Source organism: Neoarius graeffei, chromosome 12 (genome assembly GCF_027579695.1).
Source record: "Neoarius graeffei isolate fNeoGra1 chromosome 12, fNeoGra1.pri, whole genome shotgun sequence".
Classification (NCBI taxonomy): Eukaryota; Metazoa; Chordata; class Actinopteri; order Siluriformes; family Ariidae; genus Neoarius; species Neoarius graeffei.
Window position 1 is genome coordinate 22,444,554 of NC_083580.1, and position 23,440 is coordinate 22,467,993.

The 23,440-nt window shown below is 41.7% G+C and overlaps 1 protein-coding gene across 1 annotated transcript in view; it reads right to left on the reverse strand.

The window, feature by feature from the left end:
- Positions 1–1,091: 1,091 nt before the first annotated feature.
- Positions 1,092–23,440, reverse strand: part of col27a1a (collagen, type XXVII, alpha 1a) — a 227,375-nt gene continuing 205,026 nt past the window's right edge. Inside the window, exons 53-60 of the mRNA XM_060936627.1 lie at positions 19,589–19,624; positions 19,453–19,470; positions 19,306–19,341; positions 19,188–19,214; positions 8,275–8,440; positions 7,987–8,096; positions 3,653–3,853; positions 1,092–1,658 (exon numbers count right to left, since the gene is read on the reverse strand). Of these exons, the coding sequence (XP_060792610.1) occupies positions 1,512–1,658; positions 3,653–3,853; positions 7,987–8,096; positions 8,275–8,440; positions 19,188–19,214; positions 19,306–19,341; positions 19,453–19,470; positions 19,589–19,624 (741 nt within the window). The 3' untranslated portion in view covers positions 1,092–1,511. The remainder of the gene's footprint in view (positions 1,659–3,652; positions 3,854–7,986; positions 8,097–8,274; positions 8,441–19,187; positions 19,215–19,305; positions 19,342–19,452; positions 19,471–19,588; positions 19,625–23,440) is intronic.

Below are 23,440 nucleotides of genomic sequence, written 5' to 3' on the forward strand. Positions count from 1 at the left end.
AATTACTGGCACGGCCTTGCTGTTATTGCATCTGTAGTGGCCATGTGAGTGACAGATCTCTTACCAGAAACCTGGATATCAGAAATCGATAGCCTTACTGGACTATCAGGAAGACCCAGGCAAATAATTCTCATCCTATATTTAAAGTTTTGCATACTTTCACATTGCCATTGCCATCGGGATTAAAGCACCAGACAGGTGTTGCTCCGAAATACAGAAAGAAATTTCAGTTAAATAACTGTCATCTTACAATATTAACAAAAAAAAAATTTGCTGTACCACTAACACGGAGAAACTGTATTTCATGCAGGTGAATCAAATAATTCAAGCACACTTTATAGCAACAAAATCTCATTAAAATTGGCAAGTCGTTCTTAACACTGTACTCAATGATGAGCTTATGCAGATTCAGCCGGTGAAGTAGTGTATGTGCGATGCACCACAGTAAGCATTATTATGATTTTCTACTACTGTTGCTACAAAACAAAAATTTCTGAATGAATGGCAGCTTTAGCATCTTGAATTTGCAAACATGCTTACCGATTTGTTCTATGTACTTATTTTTTCTTCTGAAGCACCAAAATTCACTTTTTAAAATTCAGCACTGTTCTTGAACACTTTAAATAATATCCAGCTGCTATGGTGAGAGGTAGACATGCCCCACTGAGTGAGCATGCCCCACTACCAATAAGACACACTCCTTTGCAGGCCTCCTCACATTTTGCCTGAGAAATGCCACTAAACCGTTGTGACCCTTTTGTGAGGAAGTGTGTCTGATGTATGTAATTTGTAATGTCAAGAGAACTATCCATTACACACACACACGCACACACACGCACTATAATCTCCCTGACCAGTCACATGAAAACACACACACACACACACACACACACACACACACACACACACACACACACACTTATACCTCCCTGTCTGATACTATGTTAAATTACACACTTGATTGTTGACAGTACCCCTGAAATACCTTCCATAAAGTTAACCCACTTGATATATAATTAACATCTAATAAACAGTTTCCTTCTGTATTGCACTTTCTGCATTACTAATATTGTTACTGTATAAAAGCTCATACATACATATATAATTTTTTCCAATTCTTAATTCTTCTCTACAATGGAGCATATTTCCTTAGGACAAGCATTATAATAACTTATAATATTCAATAAAGATTAATTAGAGAGAGAGAGAGAGAGAGAGAGAGAGAGAGAGAGAGAGTGTGGTAGTATCTTCCTGGCCTGGATGTCCTGTACCTATGTAAACTGGGTCATATTCTTAGAGTCTTCTCTCATATGACATCTGAGCCAGGAAGGGTGGATTTCTCCTCCACAGTCTTTTAGTGCTAAATCTCCCAGAAGCCCCGCTCACACCACCTTCTTCCTGTTTCTGCAGTCCAATCAGTGGCTGAATAATAAAGCGGTTAGCTTCAGCTGGTTATAGTGTGTGAGGAAGTGGACACACATGCATACCAATTCATGTTTACACACACCACACTACAGGAAACACACAGGTCCAACCTCCAGGTGATAGCGTGACATGGATGCGGTTTTTGGCAGATTAGCAATGTTTTTGATGGGAAGCAATGAGGCGTCTATAACTCTGAACAGAAAGACAGCTTTCCTCCAATGGTCATCGCGTTGCTGTACATAGAAACAAATGGGGTAAAAAATATTATCTGTTATCTTCTTAAATCAAGAAAATCCACCTTAAATATTTACTGAAAGTGGAACAATACTAACATTTTCTCAAAATGATACTTGGCTCAACTACTCTAACAAATGTGAACAATCATTTTTTGAAAATAATGTATTTTAGAATTAAAAATATATATATAAACCTTTCTTAGTTTTTGGTTTACTGAAATATCTGAGCCCTGTTTTCCCATGGATCTTTATGTGACTTGACTACAATGGAAATGACCAGGCTTGTAGTACTCGAGTTCAGGACCCGGACTTGAGTCCGACTTGTGCCCTAGTTTTAAAAACTCGTGACTTGACTTGAGCACTGATGACTCAGACTTGGACTGGGACTCATGCATTAACTGCATTCAGACTTGTAAATTGGAGACAAGGACTTTGCTTATACAGACTTCTCATGCAGTGAGAAAAAAATGCACTGCTATGTGTTCCATATGTAGAAAAACTATCGAGGAAATGATGGGGACAACCTCGAACTTCAATCACCATTCAGCAAGACTACACCCAGAGAAGTAAGTGACATGCTATGTTCATTGCTCTGTTGATAGTGGGGCTTGCTGAGCGATGAACTAGCTAGTGTTAACCCTCTCTCATGTTATTTGCCCCGTTGATAGCAGGGCTTGCCGAGCGATGAACAAGCTTTTTATCTGTAGCCTGTTAACTAAAATGGGGCAGTCAAGCAGTAATGTTAGTCCAACACAGTAGCAGAAACACTTTCACATAAAGGCAGCAACAGCCACCGTCAAATGGTGCAGTTGGAGTCTTGTTCTCGGACTTGACTCGGCTCAATAGTGGACCTGACTCTGACTCAACTTGAAATTTTCTTTAAATGACTTGGACTTGATTTAGACTTGAATACTGGGGACTTGAGACTGGACTCGGACTCAAGGTTTAGTGACTCAACTACAACACTGGAAATGACAAGGCTGTGATGCTTTTGGGAAACTTGGCCCATGATGGTGTGTAGGAACGAGAATATTTAAAGAATAAGGAATGAACAAGTGCTCTTTATGTGATAATGAATGCAAGTTGTTTTAAAATCAGAAGTCTCATCTCATCTCATTATCTCTAGCCGCTTTATCCTGTCCTACAGGGTCGCAGGCAAGCTGGAGCCTATCCCAGCTGACTACGGGCGAAAGGCGGGGTACACCCTGGACAAGTCGCCAGGTCATCACAGGGCTGACACATAGACACAGACAACCATTCACACTCACATTCACACCTACGGTCAATTTAGAGTCACCAGTTAACCTAACCTGCATGTCTTTGGACAGTGGGGGAAACCGGAGCACCCGGAGGAAACCCACACAGACACGGGGAGAACATGCAAACTCCGCACAGAAAGGCCCTCACTGGCCACGGGGCTCGAACCCGGACCTTCTTGCTGTAAGGCGACAGCGCTAACCACTACACCACCGTGCCGCCCCAAAATCAGAAGGAATGTGTGCAAAAATTTCTGTAGCCTCAAGCAGCCATTCTACTCAGTTTTGCTATACTACAGTTTATTTTAGGATTTGGCTCTTTTGGCAGCTTTTTGTGAACTGTTTGTCTCATGGATAAAGTGTCTGATCTGGTTCATAGGTATATTCATGGTAAACTAGGATGTTGATGCTATTAAGGATTTATTACACCAGAACCACTCCCATATCATATACACACACCTGACATCAGGAGAGCTGTAACTTATATTAATAATACATTCTGTTGATAATAACCCAGTTGGTTTCAATTAATATTAGATATTCTTAAAATAAATTTAAAAGAAACGTACAATAATGTTATAAAATTATCATATGGCCTGGGTCAATGATAGACGTCCATCAGAACAGGTGGGTTCAATGACTTTCAACAAAGCCAACTAATCAGAAAGTGAAAGTCTTCTAATTAGCTAGAAACAACTAATCAGAATCACTGTGTGTATGTCGCGGCATTCTCACCCAGCATGTGTCCTCCAACACTTCTGGTTCCAGCATTATTCCATTCCATGCCATAAACCTCACGGCATTCTTGGAAGGAGTCTGTGTGGGGGTGGAGCTCCATATGGTGATGTTAAGACAATGGATGGTGATATGTTGCTCTGCCCATGAACCCAGCAGATGCAGGAAGTTCATTTGGACAGGCTTGACTCTGAACTCCAGCTAAAAAAAAAAAAATCACAGCACCCACAAATTAGCTTTTGAAAATAAAAAAGTGCCATTATTAACCATCCTGAGTCACTATTTATTTTAGTTACTTAAACGTTTTTGAAATGAATCCGTGATACCAAAGTAAGAGATTAATCACTGCAAAGTACTAAATTAACTGATGACTGTGCCTGTTGATAACAGCAGGGACTATTGATAACACAGTGTGGCATGCCATCTTGAGTCAGCTACTTATGACCTAATATTTGCATTCTACTTAACCATGTTGAGATGGTATCTGTAGTGTTACACTTGCCAAAGTTGGAGCAAGCTAAATCTAGCAGCATGCCCAGAGGGTGAGCACAACATAGCCACAACCTTGTATATGCTTCATCAGAGTAATCTGTCAATGATTATTCAGTTGTCTTTGTTGATTATCACCACTTTTTGTTTGGATAGAAATGATAATGTAATAGAGCTAATGCGTTAATATATGACTGTTAATTTACCATAGACATATGACATATAGACATATGTACAAACCCCGTTTCCACAAAAGTTGGGATATTTTCCAAAATGCAATAAAAACAAAATCTGTGATTTGTTAATTCACATGAACCTTTATTTAACTGACAAAAGTACAGAGAAAAGATTTTCAACAGTTTTACTGACCAACTTAATTCTCGTCTCGTCTCGTCTCATCTCGTCTCGTCTTGTCTCGTCTCGTGCCGTCAAGCTGAAGAAGGAGTCCTATCGGGCCATGTTGACCTCCGGGACTCCTGAGGCAGCCGACGGGTATCGGCAGGCCAGGCGTGCTGCAGCTCGGGCAGTTGCGGAGGCAAAAACTCGGAACTGGGAGGAGTTCGGGGAGGCCATGAAGAAGGACTATCGGTCGGCCTCGAAGAAATTCTGGCAAACCGTCCGGCGCCTCAGGAGGGGGAAGCAGAACTCTGCCAACACTGTTTGCAGTGCGGGTGGGGAGCTGTTGACCTCGACTGGGGACATTGTCGGGCGGTGGAAGGAATACTTTGAGGATCTCCTCAATCCCACCGTCATGTCTTCCACTGAGGAGACTGAGGCTGATGACTCAGAGGTGGACTCATCCATTACCCAAGCCGAAGTCACTGAGGTGGTTTGCAAGCTCCTTGGTGGCAAGGCACGGGGGGTGGATGAGATCCGCCCTGAGTATCTCAAGTCTCTGGATGTTGTGGGGCTGTCTTGGTTGACACGCCTCTGCAACATCGCGTGGCGGTCGGGGACAGTGCCTCTGGAGTGGCAGTATGGGGTGGTGGTCCCTCTTTTTAAGAAAGGGGACCGGAGAGTGTGCTCCAATTATAGGGGAATCACACTTCTCAGCCTCCCAGGGAAAGTTTACTCCAGGGTACTGGAGAGGAGAATTCGACCAATAGTCGAACCTCGGATCCAGGAGGAACAATGCGGTTTTCGTCCTGGTCGCGGAACACTGGACCAGCTCTATACCCTCCATAGGGTGCTCGAGGGTTCATGGGAGTTTGCCCAACCAGTCCACATGTGCTTTGTGGATCTGGAGAAGGCATTCGACCATGTCCCCCATGGTATTCTGTGGGGGGTGCTTCGGGAATATGGGGTTCGGGGCTCTTTGCTAAGGGCTGTCCGGTCCCTGTACGAACGGAGCAGGAGTCTGGTTCGCATTGCCGGCAGTAAGTCAGACCTGTTCCCAGTGCATGTTGGACTCCGGCAGGGCTGCCCTTTGTCACTGGTTCTGTTCATAATTTTTATGAACAGAATTTCTAGGCGCAGCCAGGGGCCGGAAGGAATCCTGTTTGGGAACCACAGGATTTCATCTCTGCTTTTTGTGGATGATGTTGTCCTGTTGGCTTCTTCAAACCAGGACCTTCAGCATGCACTGGGGCGGTTTGCAGTCGAGTGTGAAGCGGCTGGGATGAGAATCAGCACCTCCAAGTCCAAGGCCATGGTTTTCGACCAGAAAAGGGTGGCTTGCCCTCTCCAGGTTGGTGGAGAAGTCCTGCCTCAAGTGGAGGAGTTTAAGTATCTCGGGATCTTGTTCACGAGTGAGGGAAGGATGGAGCGTGAGATCGACAGGTGGATCAGTGCAGCCTCCACAGTAATGCGGTCGCTTTACCGGTCTGTCGTGGTGAAGAAGGAGCTGAGCCAAAAGGCGAAGCTCTCAATTTACCGGTCGATCTACGTTCCGACTCTCACCTATGGTCATGAGCTTTGGGTAATGACAGAAAGAACAAGATCGCGGATACAAGCGGCTGAAATGAGTTTCCTTCGCAGGGTGGCTGGGCGCTCCCTTAGAGATAGGGTGAGAAGCACAGTCACTCGGGAGGAGCTCGGAGTAGAGCCGCTGCTCCTCCACATCGAGAGGAACCAGCTGAGGTGGCTCGGGCATCTTTTTCGGATGCCTCCTGGACGCCTCCCTGGGGAGGTGTTCCAGGCATGCCCCCCCGGGAGGAGGCCCCGGGGAAGACCCAGGACACGCTGGAGGGACTATGTCTCTCGGCTGGCCTGGGAACGCCTCGGTGTTCTTCCCGAGGTGCTGGCCGAGGTGTCTGGGGAAAGGGAAGTTTGGGCTTCCATGCTTAGACTGCTGCCTCCGCGACCCGGTCCCGGATAAGCGGAAGAAGACGAGACGAGACGAGACACATTCAAAAAAAAGTTGGGACAGAGGCAAAATAAGACTGAAAAGTTCATAGGATATTCAAGTCGTACCATTTTGGAAGATTCCACAATAAGCAGGTTAATTGGTAACAGATGAGGGGATCATGACTTGATATAAAAAGAGTATGTACCAAAGGCTCAGTCTTTGCAAGCAAGGGTTGGTAGTGGCTCACCCCTTTGTGCCAGTACCAAAATTCATGAAATTATTGTTAATCAATTAAAAAAAAAACACCTCTCAATGCAAGATTGCAGAGAATTTAGATCTTCCAAAATCCACAATACATAATATTGTGAAAAGATTCAGGGAATTCAGAGACATCTCCGTGCGTAAAGGGCAAGGTTGGAAATGACTGTTGAATGTGCGTGACCTTGGAGCCCTCAGGTGGCACTGCCTAAGAAACCGTCATGCTAATATGACAAATATAGCCACATGGGCTTGTGAGTACTTCAGAAAACCGTTGTCACTTATCACAATCTGCTGCTGCATCCAGAAATGAAACCTGAAACTGTATTACGCAAGGAGGAAGCCATTCATCAATTCAATGTAGAAACACCACCGATTTCTCTGGGCCTGATCTCAGATGACCAAAAGACAGTGGAAACATTTCTACATTTCAGCTTGTTTTCGGTAAAATGGGATATTGAGTTCTTCGTGCCAAAGGTGAACACGACCACCCAGTTTGTTATCAGAGAAAGGTGCAAAATCCAGCATCTGTGATGGTATGGGGGTGCATCAGTGCCCACAGCATGGGTGAGTTTCATGTGTGTGAAGGTATCATTGACATGGAAGCATATATTGGTATTTTAGAGAGACATATGTTGCCATCAAGGCGATGTCTCTCCCTGGGAAGTCCATGCTTATTTCAGCAGGACAATGCCAGACCTCATTCTGCATGGGCTACAACAATGCGGCTTCATAAACAGAGTATGTGTGCTTGACTGGCCTACTGCCAGTCCAGATCTGTCTCTTATTGAGAATGTGAATATTCTCATCATGAAAAAGAGAATCAGACCATGGACTGTTGAGCAGCTTTAGTCTTGTATCAAGCAAGAATGGACAAAAATTCCACTTGCAAAACTGCAAGAATTAGTATTCTCAGTTCCCATACAATTAAAAAGTGTTATTAAAAGGAAAAGTGATGTAACACAATGGTAATGATGCCTCTTGTCCCAAGTTTTTTGAGTGTGTTGCAGGCATCAAATTATAACTTTGTTTATATTTACAAAATACAGTTAAGTTGGTCAGTAAAACTATTGAAAATCTTTTCTTTGTACTTTTGTCAGTTACATAAAGGTTCATGTGAATGAACAAATCCCAGATTTTTGTTTTTATTGCATTTTGGAAAATATTGCAACTTTTCTGGAAATGGGGTTTGTAATTAATTTAATTGAACAATTATATTAGGTTAACATGCAGGTTTACATTTGAATATGTTATGTTAATTCTGATTATGTACACATAAATGATTAGTTAATCTCAATACCTTGGAAACAGTAATTGGTCTAAGGCAGGTAAGCCCGCCTCTTGTGAAGTTACAAGTCACTTCTATAGAGTCAGAGGGACAACCCAGGTTTGGGTCAATCCAGTAAGTGCCTATAGAAAGGTGAGGATATTTAAGCACAGCATTTATACAAGCTGAAAAGAGCTGTCAATTTTTTAATCATGTTTCAAATTTTGCATCATTCACAAGCTATATATGGAAGAACATTTTGTCAGTGTAACAAATGTACACAAGGTACTGTACATTTAAAGAATGTACACACAAACATACCATCATTGAATTTGTGCTGACAGGTTATAAGGTCCCGGCAGAGGTGAGCCGGATGATCCCGTGTTCCTAGTGGATTCCTCAGACTGAGAACTAGCAAATTCAGATAGTGCAGCATCTGTAAGATCTCTGGAGCTTGGTCCATGGGAAGATCCATTAGATCTGCCACCTGAGAGATACAGAGAGAGAGAGAGAGAGAGAAGCAATATTGAGAGATTAGTGATGGAATAATTTGAAACAACCAATGTAGTTGTAGTTATAAAAGAAAGCAGATGAGAAAATAAGATACGTTAGTAAAGGTGGGCATGATTAATTATGAGAGACATATTTTTAAAACAGGGCGGCACAGTGGTGTAGTGGTTAGCATTGTCGCCGCACAGCAAGAAGGTTCTGGGTTTGAGCCCAGTGGCCAACAGGGGCATTTCTGTGTGGAGTTTCTACAATGTTCCAGTAAGTCAGTTTTGCATTCTAATGTTTTTTTTTTTTTGGGGGGGAGGGTTCTTTTAGTATTGAGATACATGTCAGAAATCTTAGGCGGACTAATTGCAAAAACACTGCAGTTCTCATGAAAAGAAATTAGGTTGAAAAAATGCTGGAGTATTTATATATTAGGCTCAGTATGACGTCAATAGGTGTTGTAAGTATAATAATTCCTAAATCTTGGATTAATAAATGGGATTGTAGTCATTTTCAAGTGAAACAATCTTTGCACCGTGTGTCTTACTGCTCCTCGTTTAAACTTGTTCCTCTTGTTCTCTGATTGGCTGAGTTTATGTTCCCCTGAATCCCCCATGTCTCCATATATAGTGATAAAGATACATAGATACTTCTAATTCAATGTTTTTGTTATTTGTATTAATTAAAAGACACTTCATGTCTTAAAGTAATGATAGACTGTCATTTCTCTTTACTTAGTTGGATTACTACAGTTGTGAGATAGAGCTAGTGACTGAATTTTATTTATTATATCCTATTTGATCTCAAACATTAAGGCAGCAAGGCATTGCTCTAAATAACTTTTGACGAGTGGCACGGTGGTGTAGTAGTTAGCACTGTTGCCTCACAGCAAGAAGGTTCTGGATTCGAGCCCAGTGGCCAATGAGAGCCTTTCTGTGTGGAGTTTGCATGTTCTCCCCATGTTTGCGTGGGTGCTCCAGTTTCCCCCACAGTCCACACCCGGGTTTCCTCCGGGTGCTCCAGTGTCACCCACAGTACCTGGAGGCTCTAAATTGACCATAGGTGTGAATAGTTGTTTGTCTCTATGTGTCAGCCCTGCGATGACCTGGCGACTTGTTCAGGGTGTACCCTGCCTCTCACCTATAGTCAGCTGGGATAGGCTCCAGCTTGCCCACAACCCTGCACAGGATAAGCAGTTATGGATAATGGATGGATATTTTTAAAACGGAGTGTAATTCACATTTAAAAATAAAAAAACCCCAGAACTCTTTGTATCTTTGTTGTAAGATTGTGTACACAAAGATGATAAGTCATCACAACATAAAGGAAACAGAAGAAAAAAATCTTCATAACCCTAAACCCAAAAATCACATCACAGACAGATACATCTGGACATAATTCATCTTACTTTTAATGAGCAGTGAGTGTAATTTTCAAATGAAAAATGCACTTGCTGGCTTATCTTCTCCATCTCTGTAATCATTTTTTTTTTTTCACCCCATCTGTCACTGGCTATTGCCTGTACCAGTTGTATAATAACATTGTTGCCCCGCTTACTGTATGTACACTACCGTTCAAAAGTTTGGGGTCACTTTGAAATTTCCTTATTTTTGAAAGAAAAGCACTGTTCTTTTCAATGAAGATCACTTTAAACTAATCAGAAATACACTCTATACATTGCTAATGTGGCAAATGACTATTCTAGCTGCAAATGTCTGGTTTTTGGTGCAATATCTACATAGGTGTACCGTATAGAGGCCCATTTCCAGCAACTCTCACTCCAGTGTTCTAATGGTACAATGTGTTTGCTCATTGCCTCAGAAGGCTAATGGATGATTAGAAAACCCTTGTACAATCATGTTAGCACAGCTGAAAACAGTTTAGCTCTTTAGAGAAGCTATAAAACTGACCTTCCTTTCAGCAGATTGAGTTTCTGGAGCATCACATTTGTGGGGTCGATTAAATGCTCAAAATGGCCAGAAAAATGTCTTGACTATATTTTCTATTCATTTTACAACTTATGGTGGTAAATAAAAGTGTGACTTTTCATGGAAAACATAAAATTGTCTGGGTGACCCCAAACTTTTGAACGGTAGTGTAGCAGGTGGAGTCTGCAGTGTGAGGGTATTAATTAGGGACAAGCTAATGACTTACATGTGATCTCTTTACCTTAAGCAGTGAGCTGAGTGTGTGAGCATGTTTATTGGTCTTGAATAAATTTAAGATTTTCTATTTTGGGGCAAAGCAGAGTCAAGCCAAGTTTATCTGTATAGTACTTTTAACAACAGACATTGTCACAAAGCAGCTTTACAGAAAATTAAAGACTTTAAATATGAGCTCATTTTATCCCTAATTTGTCACCAACATGCCCACTGTGCACCAAGCGTGGAACCCCAGAGCACATCCTACTGCATAAAGGGGCTTGGGGAGGGAGGTACTGATGGAGGCATGAACAGGTCCTGAAGACCATTGCTGAAGCTCATCACAGGAGTTGTGTGGGCAAAGTGGTCCCGACAGTCCAAGCAGGTCATCACCTTTGTTAAGCTGGGGAACAGTCAAAATCCACCAAAAGAACATCTGCAGGCATCCTGAATTCTGCAAGGGACTGGCAGCTGTTGGTGGGCTTCAAATGGCAGCTAAAGTTCCCCAACCACACTGCAGCTACCACACTGCGGCCAGGCATTGTCCTTGTGTCTGAGTCCGCCAACCTATATTGCTGGAGCTGACAGTCCCATGAGAAGATTGCTTGGAAAAGGCTTTTGAAAGGAAGCTCTCCAAATATGCAGGACTGGTCAGCAAATGTCAGCAGCCTGGATGGAGAGCAAAATGTCTCCCAGTGGAGGATGGATGCAGGGAATTTGCAGCCGGTTCTTTATCCACAGCCTTCAGCGATTTGGGCATAGAGTGAGCGAGGAAGAGGAAGCCATCTGCAGTACCACTGATGTGGCAGAGAGGGCCTCAAGATGGCTGTGGCTCAAAAGAGGAGAGCAATGGAGTCATAAGTAGCTTGCCATCTGGACAAAAGCTGGGGTCTGATCAGGTCTGTGGAGGCTGTATGATGTTGAAAGACCTGAAACACCCGATGATTCCAGGAACATTACTGAAGATGTGTCCAGAGGCATCAGCTGTATGTGCAGAGCTAACTATCAGGCCACAGGCATGAAATAAGGCTACATCCACACGACAACGGCAACGAGATTTTTTTTTTAAATATCGCGTCCACATGGGCAACGGATCAGTAAAATATCAGGTTCATATGGCAACGCAACGCTTGCTGAAAACGATGCAATACACATGCCACACCTCTAAGTGCGCTGTAAGACGGTCCCATCGGAGACACCAGAACAATAGAAGAAGTAGACGCATGCGCATAAACCCCTTCTTCTGTAGCATTAGCCACATAAAGTTTTGATTATTAATCAGTAGCATAAAACAAAAGATGCAGAAAGAGGAATGAATGGGGTTAGATGGAAGCCGGTACGCCAACATTCTGATATCCTCCAGAATTTTTTAATGGTCCGGAATAAATTGAATGCTACACGCTGATGGATTACTTTGTTCTTCTACGCCCTTTTTGAGGAATGTATTGTCGGACTTAAACCAACATCTGAAGAGGTGAGATCGCTCCTTTTTTCCCCTATTTTTGCTGGCGGGATTGTTTTTGTTTTTGGAAAGCAGTGAAAATATTTTGTAAGTGCATTTCATGAACCAAGTTATAGGATTTGTTGACAACTCGCATCGAGTTCGTTACACTTCTAGCCAGCGTGAAGCACTGACAGTCATGTGGTTGTGACGTCATCGTAAACAAATCCGTTCTACTCATCCAGATGACTTCGCAACGGTGCCGTTGCCAGATTTTTCCACTCTGGAACCCGTTCTCAAAAGATTTCGTTTTGGGGCACCCAAAACGCCAGTGCCGTGTGGACGCCAGGCCGAAACGATAAACAATTTTATCAGATTCACCTGAATCCGTTGCCGTGTGGACACGCTTAACCTGGATCCACTGTGTTTGTGAGTGGCATATTATTTTATCCTGATGCCCTGTAGGCCAATTGGTCTGTCAATTGGCAGCCACTTATGAGGCTGTCTGCATCTTTTGAGGGCACATTTCATCTACCACCAGCTTGCTAAGCCTGTCACAGCTTCCCAGACAAACAACCATTCACACCTATGGGCCAGTTAACCTGTCTTTGGACTGTGGGGGAAACATGCAAACTCCACTTGGAAAGGCCCCCATAGGCTGCTGGGCTGAAACCCAGAATTTTCTTGCTGTGAGGTGAGAACGCTAACCACTGCACCACCGTGCCACCCCAGTGGCATATACCTGACATTATATATACACTACAAGACCCAGTTCGTAAAAACTATTCTGGAGTGGGATCTGAAGGCTTGTTCATCTTATTTGAGTTATTTGTTTGACTCATTTACAGTCACCACCCAATCATCTGCACCAGCAATCAGTTCTGATCAAGCATTTAGCATGAGAATTTTCATTCTGACCATTTGTCAGTAACAACAACAAGTTTAGTTTTAATAGCGCCTTTTACCAACCCAAGAATGCTTTACAGAGTAATGGCACACCCAAAAGGCAAAACAGAATGACAAACAAATCAGCCAAAAGAAGATATAACACATAAGAGACACAGAAAAGGCAAACAACATCACTATTAACACAGGGAGCGACACGGTGGTGTAGTGGTTAGCACTGTTGCCTCACAGCAAGAAGGTTCTGGGTTTGAGCCCAGTGGCTGATGGGGGCCTTTCTGTGTGGAGTTTGCATGTTCTCCCCGTGTCTGTGTGGGCTTCCTCCGGGTGCTCCGGTTTCCCTCACAATCCAAAGACATGCAGATTAGGTTAATTGGTGGCTCTAAATTGACCATAGGTGTGAGTGTGAATGGTTGTTTGTCTCTATTGCCGCTTTTCCACTACAAACGTGGCTGAGTCGGGCTGAGCCGTGCCGTGCTGAGTTGAGCTGAGCGGGGCTGTTGGAGTTGCATTTCGACTACAACCGCGCTGAACCCTGCTGGCTGGAAGTGGGTGGACACATTGGGTGGAGTTAGCGAAAGTGGGTGGACGTCACGTGATGTCGTTAAGCAGCGCAAACAGTGACATCAGTGAGCTTTTAAGCTGTAGTCTCACGACCCGAATAGTAAACAATAAACATGGAGGACATGGAGTCGTTAGTGTTGCTGGTCTTGGTGCTGTGGCTTGTTGTCACCGACAACGCCAACAGATACTGGCAAGAGCGTATAGATGAGGCGAGGCGCATAAGGCTTCAGAAATTCTCGTAATTCGTAATTATTCTTCTTCCGGGTTTACGGTGTTTACAGATCCCAGCGTGCTCGCGGGGCGTGTGTGGGCATGTGAGGACACTCCTCCTCACCAATCAGTGCACAGGGGAGTGTCTGCTCACGCCCCTAGCCTCACTTGGCTCGCTTTGGCTCGCTTCAGCCCCACTCCAAAACGGTGCGAGTTTTAGGGGCTAAGCAGGGTTGAAGCGAGCTGAGTCGTGCTGTTTTTTGGTAGTCGAAACGCGAGCCGTGTCGGGCTGAAGTGAGCTGAAGTGAGCTGAAAAAGGGTAGTGGAAAAGGGCCATATGTGTCAGCCCTGCAATGATCTGGCGACTTGTCCAGGGTGTACCCTGCCTCTCACCCATAGTCAGCTGGGATAGGCTCCAGCTTGCCCGCGACCCTGCACAGGATAAGCGGTTATGGTACAGATAATGGATGGATGGATGGATGGATGGATGGATGGATGGATGGATATTAATATGGGCATAAAGACAGCAGACTAGCTCAAAGCAGAGTAAAACATTGAATAGTCAATGAGCAGGAGAGGAGGGATAGTAGAGAGAGAAGAGAGAAGATTTAAGTTGAGTATTGAATTTGTGAAAAGATGCACTATCATGAAGGCTCTGAAGGAGAGAATTCCACAGCTTGGGGGCTGCAGCCCTAAATGCCCTGGATCCCCTGGTGGATGATTTAAATTTGGGGACAGACAAAAGACCTGAAGATGAAGATCTGAGACTGCAAATAGTAAAGTGGTGTTGAAGTAGTTCCTTTAGATATTGAGGAGTGTAGCCATGGAGTGGTTTAAATGTAAACAAAGGAATTTTCTGTTGAATAGGATATAGAACAGGGAGTCAGTGGAGGTTCTGGAGGATAGGCAAGGCAAGGCAAGGCAAGTTTATTTATATAGCACATTTCATACACAGGGCGGCACGGTGGTGTAGTGGTTAGCGCTGTCGCCTCACAGCAAGAAGGTCCTGGGTTCGAGCCCCGGGGCCGGCGAGGGCCTTTCTGTGTGGAGTTTGCATGTTCTCCCCGTGTCCGCGTGGGTTTCCTCCGGGTGCTCCGGTTTCCCCCACAGTCCAAAGACATGCAGGTTAGGTTAACCGGTGACTCTAAATTGACCGTAGGTGTGAATGTGAGTGTGAATGGTTGTCTGTGTCTATGTGTCAGCCCTGTGATGACCTGGCGACTTGTCCAGGGTGTACCCCGCCTTTCGCCCGTAGTCAGCTGGGATAGGCTCCAGCTTGCCTGCGACCCTGTAGAAGGATAAAGCGGCTAGAGATAATGAGATGAGATGAGATGAGATTTCATACACAGTGGCAGTTCAATGTGCTTTACAGAAGTAAAAGCAAAACAGTAAACAATAGAGAATAAAATTACATAAAATAAATGGGAAAATATAATAAGAATTAAACAATAGTAGAAATAAAATAATAAAATGAAGTAGAAGTTCAAATAGGGGGAGGAAAAAAACAGCAGAATAAAATAGAATAAAAGTTAAGTAAAATTTGAAACATGCAGAAACTGTAAAAGTACAGATTATAAAAACATGTATAGAAGACAATATTAATTATTTAACAAAAAGCATCTGAAAACAGCTTGGTCTTTAACCTAGATTTGAAGCTGCCAACAGCAGGAGCATTTCTGATGTCCTCTGGGAGTTGGTTCCATAGCTGCACTGCATAGTAGCTAAAAGCTGCTTCATCATACTTTGTTTTAACAACAGGTTTTAATAGTAAATTTTTCTGTTGCGATCTGGTAGATCTGATTGGGTTAGGCCACTGCAACATATCAGAGAGGTAATTGGGCCCTGTACCATTTAGAGATTTGTACACCAGCAGCAATGCTTTAAAGTCAATTCTGTAGCTTACTGGAAGCCAGTGAAGGGACCTTAGAATTGGAGTAATATGATCTGTTCTTTTTGTTCGTGTGAGAACCCTAGCCGCTGCATTTTGCACCAACTGAAGTCGTTTGATGGTCTTTTTTGGCAGGCCTGTGAAAAGGCCATTGCAGTAATCAACCCTACTAGAGATGAAGGCATGTATCAGTTTTTCCAGATCATTTTTTGACATAAGTCCTCTTAGTTTGGAAATGTTTTTTAGGTGATAGAATGCCGTTTTAGTGATTGCTTTCATGTGACTGTCAAAGTTTAGCTCGCTGTCAATGAAAACACCAAGATTTTTAACCATTTCTTTAGTTTTAATCCCTTTAGAATACTGGTAATCCTGAGTCTTTCATCTTTTTTTCTAAATAGAATTACTTCTGTTTTATCTGAGTTCAGCTGAAGAAAATTTTGTGACATCCAGTTGTTGATTTGATCGATACACTGGTAGAGACATTCAAGGGGGGCATAATCATTAGGTGATACAGCAAGATAAATTTGGGTGTCATCTGCATAGCAGTGATACAAAATTGAATTGTTATTGATAATTTGCCCAAGTGGGAGCATATAAAGGTTGAAAAGTAATGGTCCAAGAATCGACCCCTGGGGAACACCACAGGTCAAGGACATTGACGTTGAGGAACAATTTCCCATGGTAACAAAGAAGCTTCTATCTTTTAAGTATGAATTTAACCAATTGATAACTTTACCAGTCAATCCAACCCAGTGTTCAAGTTGATATAGCAGTATGTTGTGATCAACAGTATCAAAAGCTGCACTGAGGTCCAGTAATACCAGGACCGATGTTTTGCCTGCATCAGTATTAAGACGTATGTCATTTATAACTTTACTCAGCGCTGTTTCAGTGCTATGACTGGCACGAAAACCTGACTGAAAATTATCAAAACGGCTGTTTGATATCAAGAAGGCAGTTAATTGATTGAAGACAATTTTTTCAAGGATTTTCCTGATGAATGGTAAATTTGATATTGGCCTGTAGTTATTTAATACTGAAGGATCCAGATTATTTTTTTTTAAGTAGGGGCTTTACAACGTTTTTTTTCAGGGACACAGGAACAACGCCAGTCTCTAGGGATGTATTTATAATTTGAAGCACATCTGTAATTATAAGATGAAGAACAGACTTAAAAAAGTTGGTGGGCAGAATGTCCAATTCAGATGTTGAGGAACTGAGATTTTGTACAGTTTTTTCAAGAGTCTCATAATCAATTAAACAAAATTCTGACATTGTGTTGAAGTTATCTATTTGTGTCATTGGTGATTGCAGTTTTTCAATTTTTTGCAGCTGAGATATATTATGAGCAATATTCTGCCGTATTTTATCAATTTTACCTTTAAAGAAGGATGCAAACTCATTGCATTTATTAACTGAGAGAAGTTCAGGTGCTAATTGTGGTGGGGGATTAGTTAGCTTCTCTACTGTTGAAAATAGCACACGGGCATTGTTCATATTCCTGTTTATGATATTGGAGAAGAAAGACTGTCTTGCTTTACGAATTTCATAATTATAATTACAAAGCATCTCTTTATGGATTTGATAATGGATGTGAAGTTTAGATTTGCACCATTTTCTTTCAGTCTTTCTACATTCTCTCTTTAGCAGTTTAACAGCCGGGTACTGCTTCCATGGTGCTTTCTGCTTATCATTGACTCTTTTGATTTTGAATGGAGCAATATCATCCATAATTTGGGTCATATTTAAATTAAAAATTTCCAGTAAATCATCTACAGAGTCTGACATTTTGGTTGAGTTCTGAGAGAGAGTTTGCTCAAAGAGAGCACATGTGTTGTCTTTTATGACTCTCCTACCCATAGTCGTTGAGCTGTTCTGAATGTGAGGAGACATAGAAACATCAGAGAAAACACAAAAATGATCAGATAAGGCCAGGTCAACAACAGTAGTAGAAACAGTAAGACCCTTTGTGATGACGAGGTCAAGGGTATGACCACGAGAGTAGGTCGGCCCCTGTACATGTTGTACTAGGTTGAAGTTGTCAATAAGTGCAAGTAGTTCTCTGGCATAAGTGTTTTCAGGATTATCTACATGCAAGTTAAAATCCCCAGATATAATAAGACAATCAAACTCTAAGCAAATGACTGACAACAGTTCACCAAACTCTTCAAGAAAGACTTTGGCTGAATGTCTCGGAGGCCTATAAATAGTTAATAATAATAATAATAATATGTTAGGAGAGCATGTAACAAGTGCACATAAGTGTTCAAAGGATGTAAAATCACCAAGTGAGGATTGTTTACATTGAAAAGAGACTTTGAATATATTTGTGATCCCTCCACCTTTCCCTTGTTGGGTAACATTCAAAAAATTAAAATTTGGGGGAGCTGCTTCAATAAGGGTGGTAGCACTATTTGCTTGATCCAGCCAAGTTTCAGTTAGAAGCAAAAAATCAAGATTGTGTTTGCAGATAAGATCATTAATTAAAAATGACTTGTTTAAAAGTGATCTAACGTTCAGAAGAGCTAGCTTTACAGAAAGTCTAGAAGTAATATCTGCTTGTGCACTCTGATATTGTTTTAAAACAGGAAGGATATTAGATTGGTTCACCCCCTGGGTTAAATGTGCTCTATGTTTTCTATTTCTTATCAACACAGGAATAGAGAATGGCATATTGGGTCCCAGCTGGTTTTCAAAACTACACCCATTTGCAGGGACCCAGAGTACATCAAACAAGACTTTCTAAATGTTCCATTTGGTTTGAGGGTGAAAGGATTGGTGTGGTTGTGATAGGGGTGATGTGTGCCGAGCATTTAGTATGGGTGAGGACTCTGGCTGCAGAGTTTTGAATATACTGAAGCCAAGCAATGGACTTGGCTGGGAGACCAATGAACAGAGCATTACAATAATCGAGTCACACTGAAATAAAATATGGATGAGCCTTTCAGCAACCTTGGTGCTGAGTGTAGGAGAAATGTGCAATGTTAAGGAGATGAAAAAAGGGCAGGGAGTTTATGCGATTTTCAAAAGAGAGGGTAGAAACCAGTAACAGATGGCTGAATAATCTTTTTAATAAGAGTAAATCCAAGACAAAATTGAGCAGTAGTGTACACCTGGTTTTCATACAAAGTTCATCATGCACACCATCTAAACTACAGCAAACCTGAGACTGATTTAAGATAGCTGCTGTCAAAAGCCATCATCACCGATTACTTTTTTTTAAATCATCCCACAGTTGTCCCAATAAAGAATTTACATGAAATCCAGCTTTTTAACAGTCTCCAGGACAGTAGCAGGCTGTTAATTTACAATCTTTCATAAATAATGTTGTTTTGTTGCTCAAGAAAGTGTTTATTGGTATTGCATACTGTAGTTATGTATTGTGTGGTTGTGTGTATTGTGACACTTTTATACATACCTTGGTTTTAAAAGCAGCATGTGAACCAATGAACTCAGACAGAGTTCTACCACTATCATCCTGTTGCTTTAGAATGAACACACAAATACACACAAAATCAATCAATCAATGTTTGATATCCATTTGGTTATAATGGCTGATCAGTGAAACAAACAAACAAACAAACAAACTTACAAAGGATTTTGCAATACTGGGAGGTCCCTAAAAAAAAAAAAAGCAGTTAGGGCTTAAGTTTGTGTGCATGTTTCTATGTGCACCTAGGCCAAAAAGAAATGATAAAAAGCTGTCTTACTGGTGGTCCAGGAGGTCCTCGACGTCCAGGAGCACCCTAAAATCAGTCAGCATACTCTAAATGATTGTGAAAGGTGGGTATGTGTGTGTATGTATGCGAGTCTGTGCATGTATGTGTCTGTGAGTTTGTATGGATTGAAAGCCTCACCCTTGGGCCCTGAGCACCCTGTATGACAAAATAAAGAAAACATAACATTTAGAGTTTTTGATTTTAATATTCCTGAAACATTGCAACGAAAAAAAAACCAAAGACATGAATTCTGTGTGTGTATATTCCATTTTACCATTGCTCCTCTGCTACCAGAACCTCCTCTACGACCCTAGACAAAAAATCAAAGATCAAGAAACTCATGTGTCAAAAAGCCAGTGGTGCAGTATTCATCAAATTTACTAAATGCCTTAAATGGCTTGTTTCTTTTCATCTTTTAGAAATTAACACAGACATTAACAAATTGTATAGCACAAATATTTCAGAATTTAAAAAGGTCAGAAAATTAAGTAACAATGCATAATGGACTATACAAAGATTGTCATCAACAAGCAACACCAACTGAATGAACACCAGTTTAAAAGAGTGAGATGGTGACCCAACAATGAGACAAAATGAAGCAAGAAGTGTGTAAATGGGACATTTATATAAATTTTAGTTCTCTTTTTAAAACAGCTAAAAATGGATTTTTCTTTGTTTGAAACAGTGGATTCTGTAATTAAAAGTCAAAGTCCCTCTCACGTCAGAATCTGGTCTTCCCAGGCAGTCTCCTGTCCCAGCACTAACCAACTTTTTAAGGCATATGGGTGCAGCACTGATTTCTGTTTCGATAGCCCTCAGCCTCTTGTCTACACAGCTAGGGTTGCAGTGGGGGGTTAGTCCTCTGGTAACTGCAAGAGTTTGACTTCCCCACTCGCATCTGTATTGCAGCGTACCTTGCCAGACGGTAGTACATATCATTTTTATGATGGTCTTTGGTATGACCCGACCTCGAGTAAAACTCACAATCTTCAGGTCAAGAGGCGGACACACTAACCACTAGGCCAACTCACAAGATTCTGTAATAGTGAGTATTTATTCTGTATGTTTAATGCCTTATACTAGTTTTTGATAACTAAAGAAATAAAGGTTCTTAGTAATGGAATCAGGCTTTTGGACCCCTATTGTATGTTTTCTCTAGACAGTGGAACCTCTGTCTCCAGTGACTCGGTAACCATGATTTGGTTTACCCTGGCCCAAATATGTTAAATGGAAACATCAGAACCTCATTCATTCATATGAGAGAGAGAGAGAGAGAGAGAGAGAGAGAGAGAGAGAAAATGCACATTCACATAACTCTTTATACAGTATATTGTCATAATTGTTTAATTTTATTATCAGTTATTGTTGTTAATGTGTTATTGTGTGTAATTTATAAATGAAACTTTATTAGAGATATGTACAGTATCAGTCAAATGTTTGAACACACCTACTCATTCATAGATTTTTCTGTATTTTGACTGTTTTCTATGTTGTAGAACAATACTAAGACATCAAAACTATGAAATAACATATGGCACATGTTTGCGCAAATATATGAAGTTTATCTTTGAGTGGTGAACATATTCACGAGTAAGCGAAGCAAACAAGTGAAAATATTTTCAGCACGAGAAGATAAACTTTGCATCTTTGCACAACCATGTAATGTTCTTTATATTATATAGACACTTTCACACAAAAAATATAAGTTAATCAAAAGAATTTTAATTTAAACCAGTTCACCATTTCGCACATCTAGTCAGTGGGAAAACACTGGGAGTGACGTCATCGGAGTGAAATAACGGGAATTATTATACATACAGGACACTTTTTCCATGGAATAAAAACATATATTCTATTCCCTTCTAGCGGGTTTCATTCATTTGGTTTGATAGCATGCAATATTGTTAGCATATCATTTGTCCTACGTGTACTACGTCACTCTACCAAATGGAGAATGAGTGTGCAATATGGTTTACAATATTACATGTTGTCAAGACAACATGACATCACACGTCAGAACTGATGTGAATATCCAATGAGAAAGTTTTCTGCTGCATATGCACAGAAGCATTTCTGTGTTTGCCAGGAAAGGGAAAGACGTGTTGAACACCCAAAAGGCTACCAAAACATCATTACTCATCTTCGACTCATTCAATATCATGCTAGCTGAATGGAATACATCTGATATACCACTCAACGCCAGCCAATATTATTTAAATATGTCACTCAGATCCGCAATGTATTTCATGTGAAAAATGTAATGTTTTTCAACACAAGAAGATAAACTTCATATCTTCAACCCAACGTGTGATGTTCTTTTTATTCCATAGGCACATTCACAAACAAAAAGTACCCACATTTATCAAAACAATTCATCAATTTCCTCACAAGTGACATATAGAGATTTATGTCACGGTTTTGGTTCTCCATGTCCCAGATGTAGCTCGTATGAAAAATACGAGTGGCATATTTCTCAGTAAAACACTTGTGTCCATACAATATATAGAATTATGTAATCAACAAAAAATTGTTAAACAAACAAAATGTTTCATATTTTAGATTCTTCAAAGTAGCCACCGTTTACCTTGATGATGCTTTGCACACTATTGGCATTATCTTAACCGGCTTCATGAGGTCTTCATTGATGGAATGCTTTTCAATTAACAGGTATCCATCAATCCATCCATTTTCTCCCACTTATCTGAAGTCGGGTCATGGTGGCAGCAGGCTAAAGCAGGGTAATTCCAGGCGTCTCTCTCCCCAATAATGCTTTCCAGTTCCTCCTGGGGGATCTCAAGGTGCTCCCAGGCCAGATGTGATATATAATCTCTCCAGCGTGTTCTGGGTCTACCCCAAGGTCTCCTTCCAGTTGGACGTGCCCAGAAAGCCTCCAAAGGAAGCCACCTAGGAGACATCCTAATCAAATGCCCGAACCACCTCAGCTGACTCCTTTCGACATGAAGGCACACCAGCTCTACTCTGAGATTCCTCCAGATGTCTGAGCTCCTCACCCTATTTCTAAGGGTGAGCCCAGCCACCCTATGGAGAAAGCTCATTTCAGCCGCTTGTATCCATGATCTCATCCTTTCGGTCACTACCCACAGCTCATGGCCATAAATGAGGGTTGGAATGTAAATTGACTGGTAAATCGAAAGCTTTGCCTTCCGGCTCAGCTCCCTCTTCACCACAATGGGCTGGTACAATGACCAGATTATTGCTGACGCCACCCCAATCCACCTGTCCATATCATGTTTCATTTTACCGTCACTCATGAACAAGACCCCAAGATACCTGAACTCCTTCACTTGGGGCAGCAATTCATTCCCAACCTGGAGGGAGTACTCCACCATTTTCTGGCAGAGAGCCATGGCCTCAGATTTGGAGGTGCTGACTCTCATCCCAGCCGCTTCACTCTTGGCTGCAAACCATCCCAGTGCTTGCTGAAGGGCATGCTCTGAAGAAGCCAACAGAACCACATCATCTGTAAAGAGCAGAGATGCAATTCTGAGGTTCCAAAACTGGATACCCTTCTCACGCTGGGTATGCCTTGAGATCCCATCCATGAATATTACAAACAGGATCAGCAACAAGGGGCAGCCTTGGCGGAGTCCAACATCCACTGGGAACGCGTTTGACTTTGTGCTGAGAATTCGAATACAGCTCACACGTTGGTTATACAAGGACCAGATGGCTCGTAGCAATGGCCCAAATACCCTATACTCCTGCAGTCACCCCCACAAGAACCCCCAGGGGACAGGGTTGTAAGCCTTTTCCAAATCTACAAAACACATGTAGACTGGCTGGTCATTAACAGGTGTACCTTGTCAAAAGTTAATTAGTGGAATTTCTTGCCTTCATAATGCACTTGAGATCATCAAACAGTAAATAGTAAATAATAAAAATACAGTAGATAGCCCTATTCAACTGTAGTAATCCATATTATGTCAAGAACCGCTCAACTATGTAAAGAGAAACGACATCCAACAATCCAACATTACTTGAAGACATGAGTCTTTTTATTAATAAAAATAAAGAAAAACCTTTGAATTAAAAGGTGTGTCCAAACTTTTTCTGTGTGTACACCAAAAATAAGTTTATATATATATATATACTGTATATGTGTGTG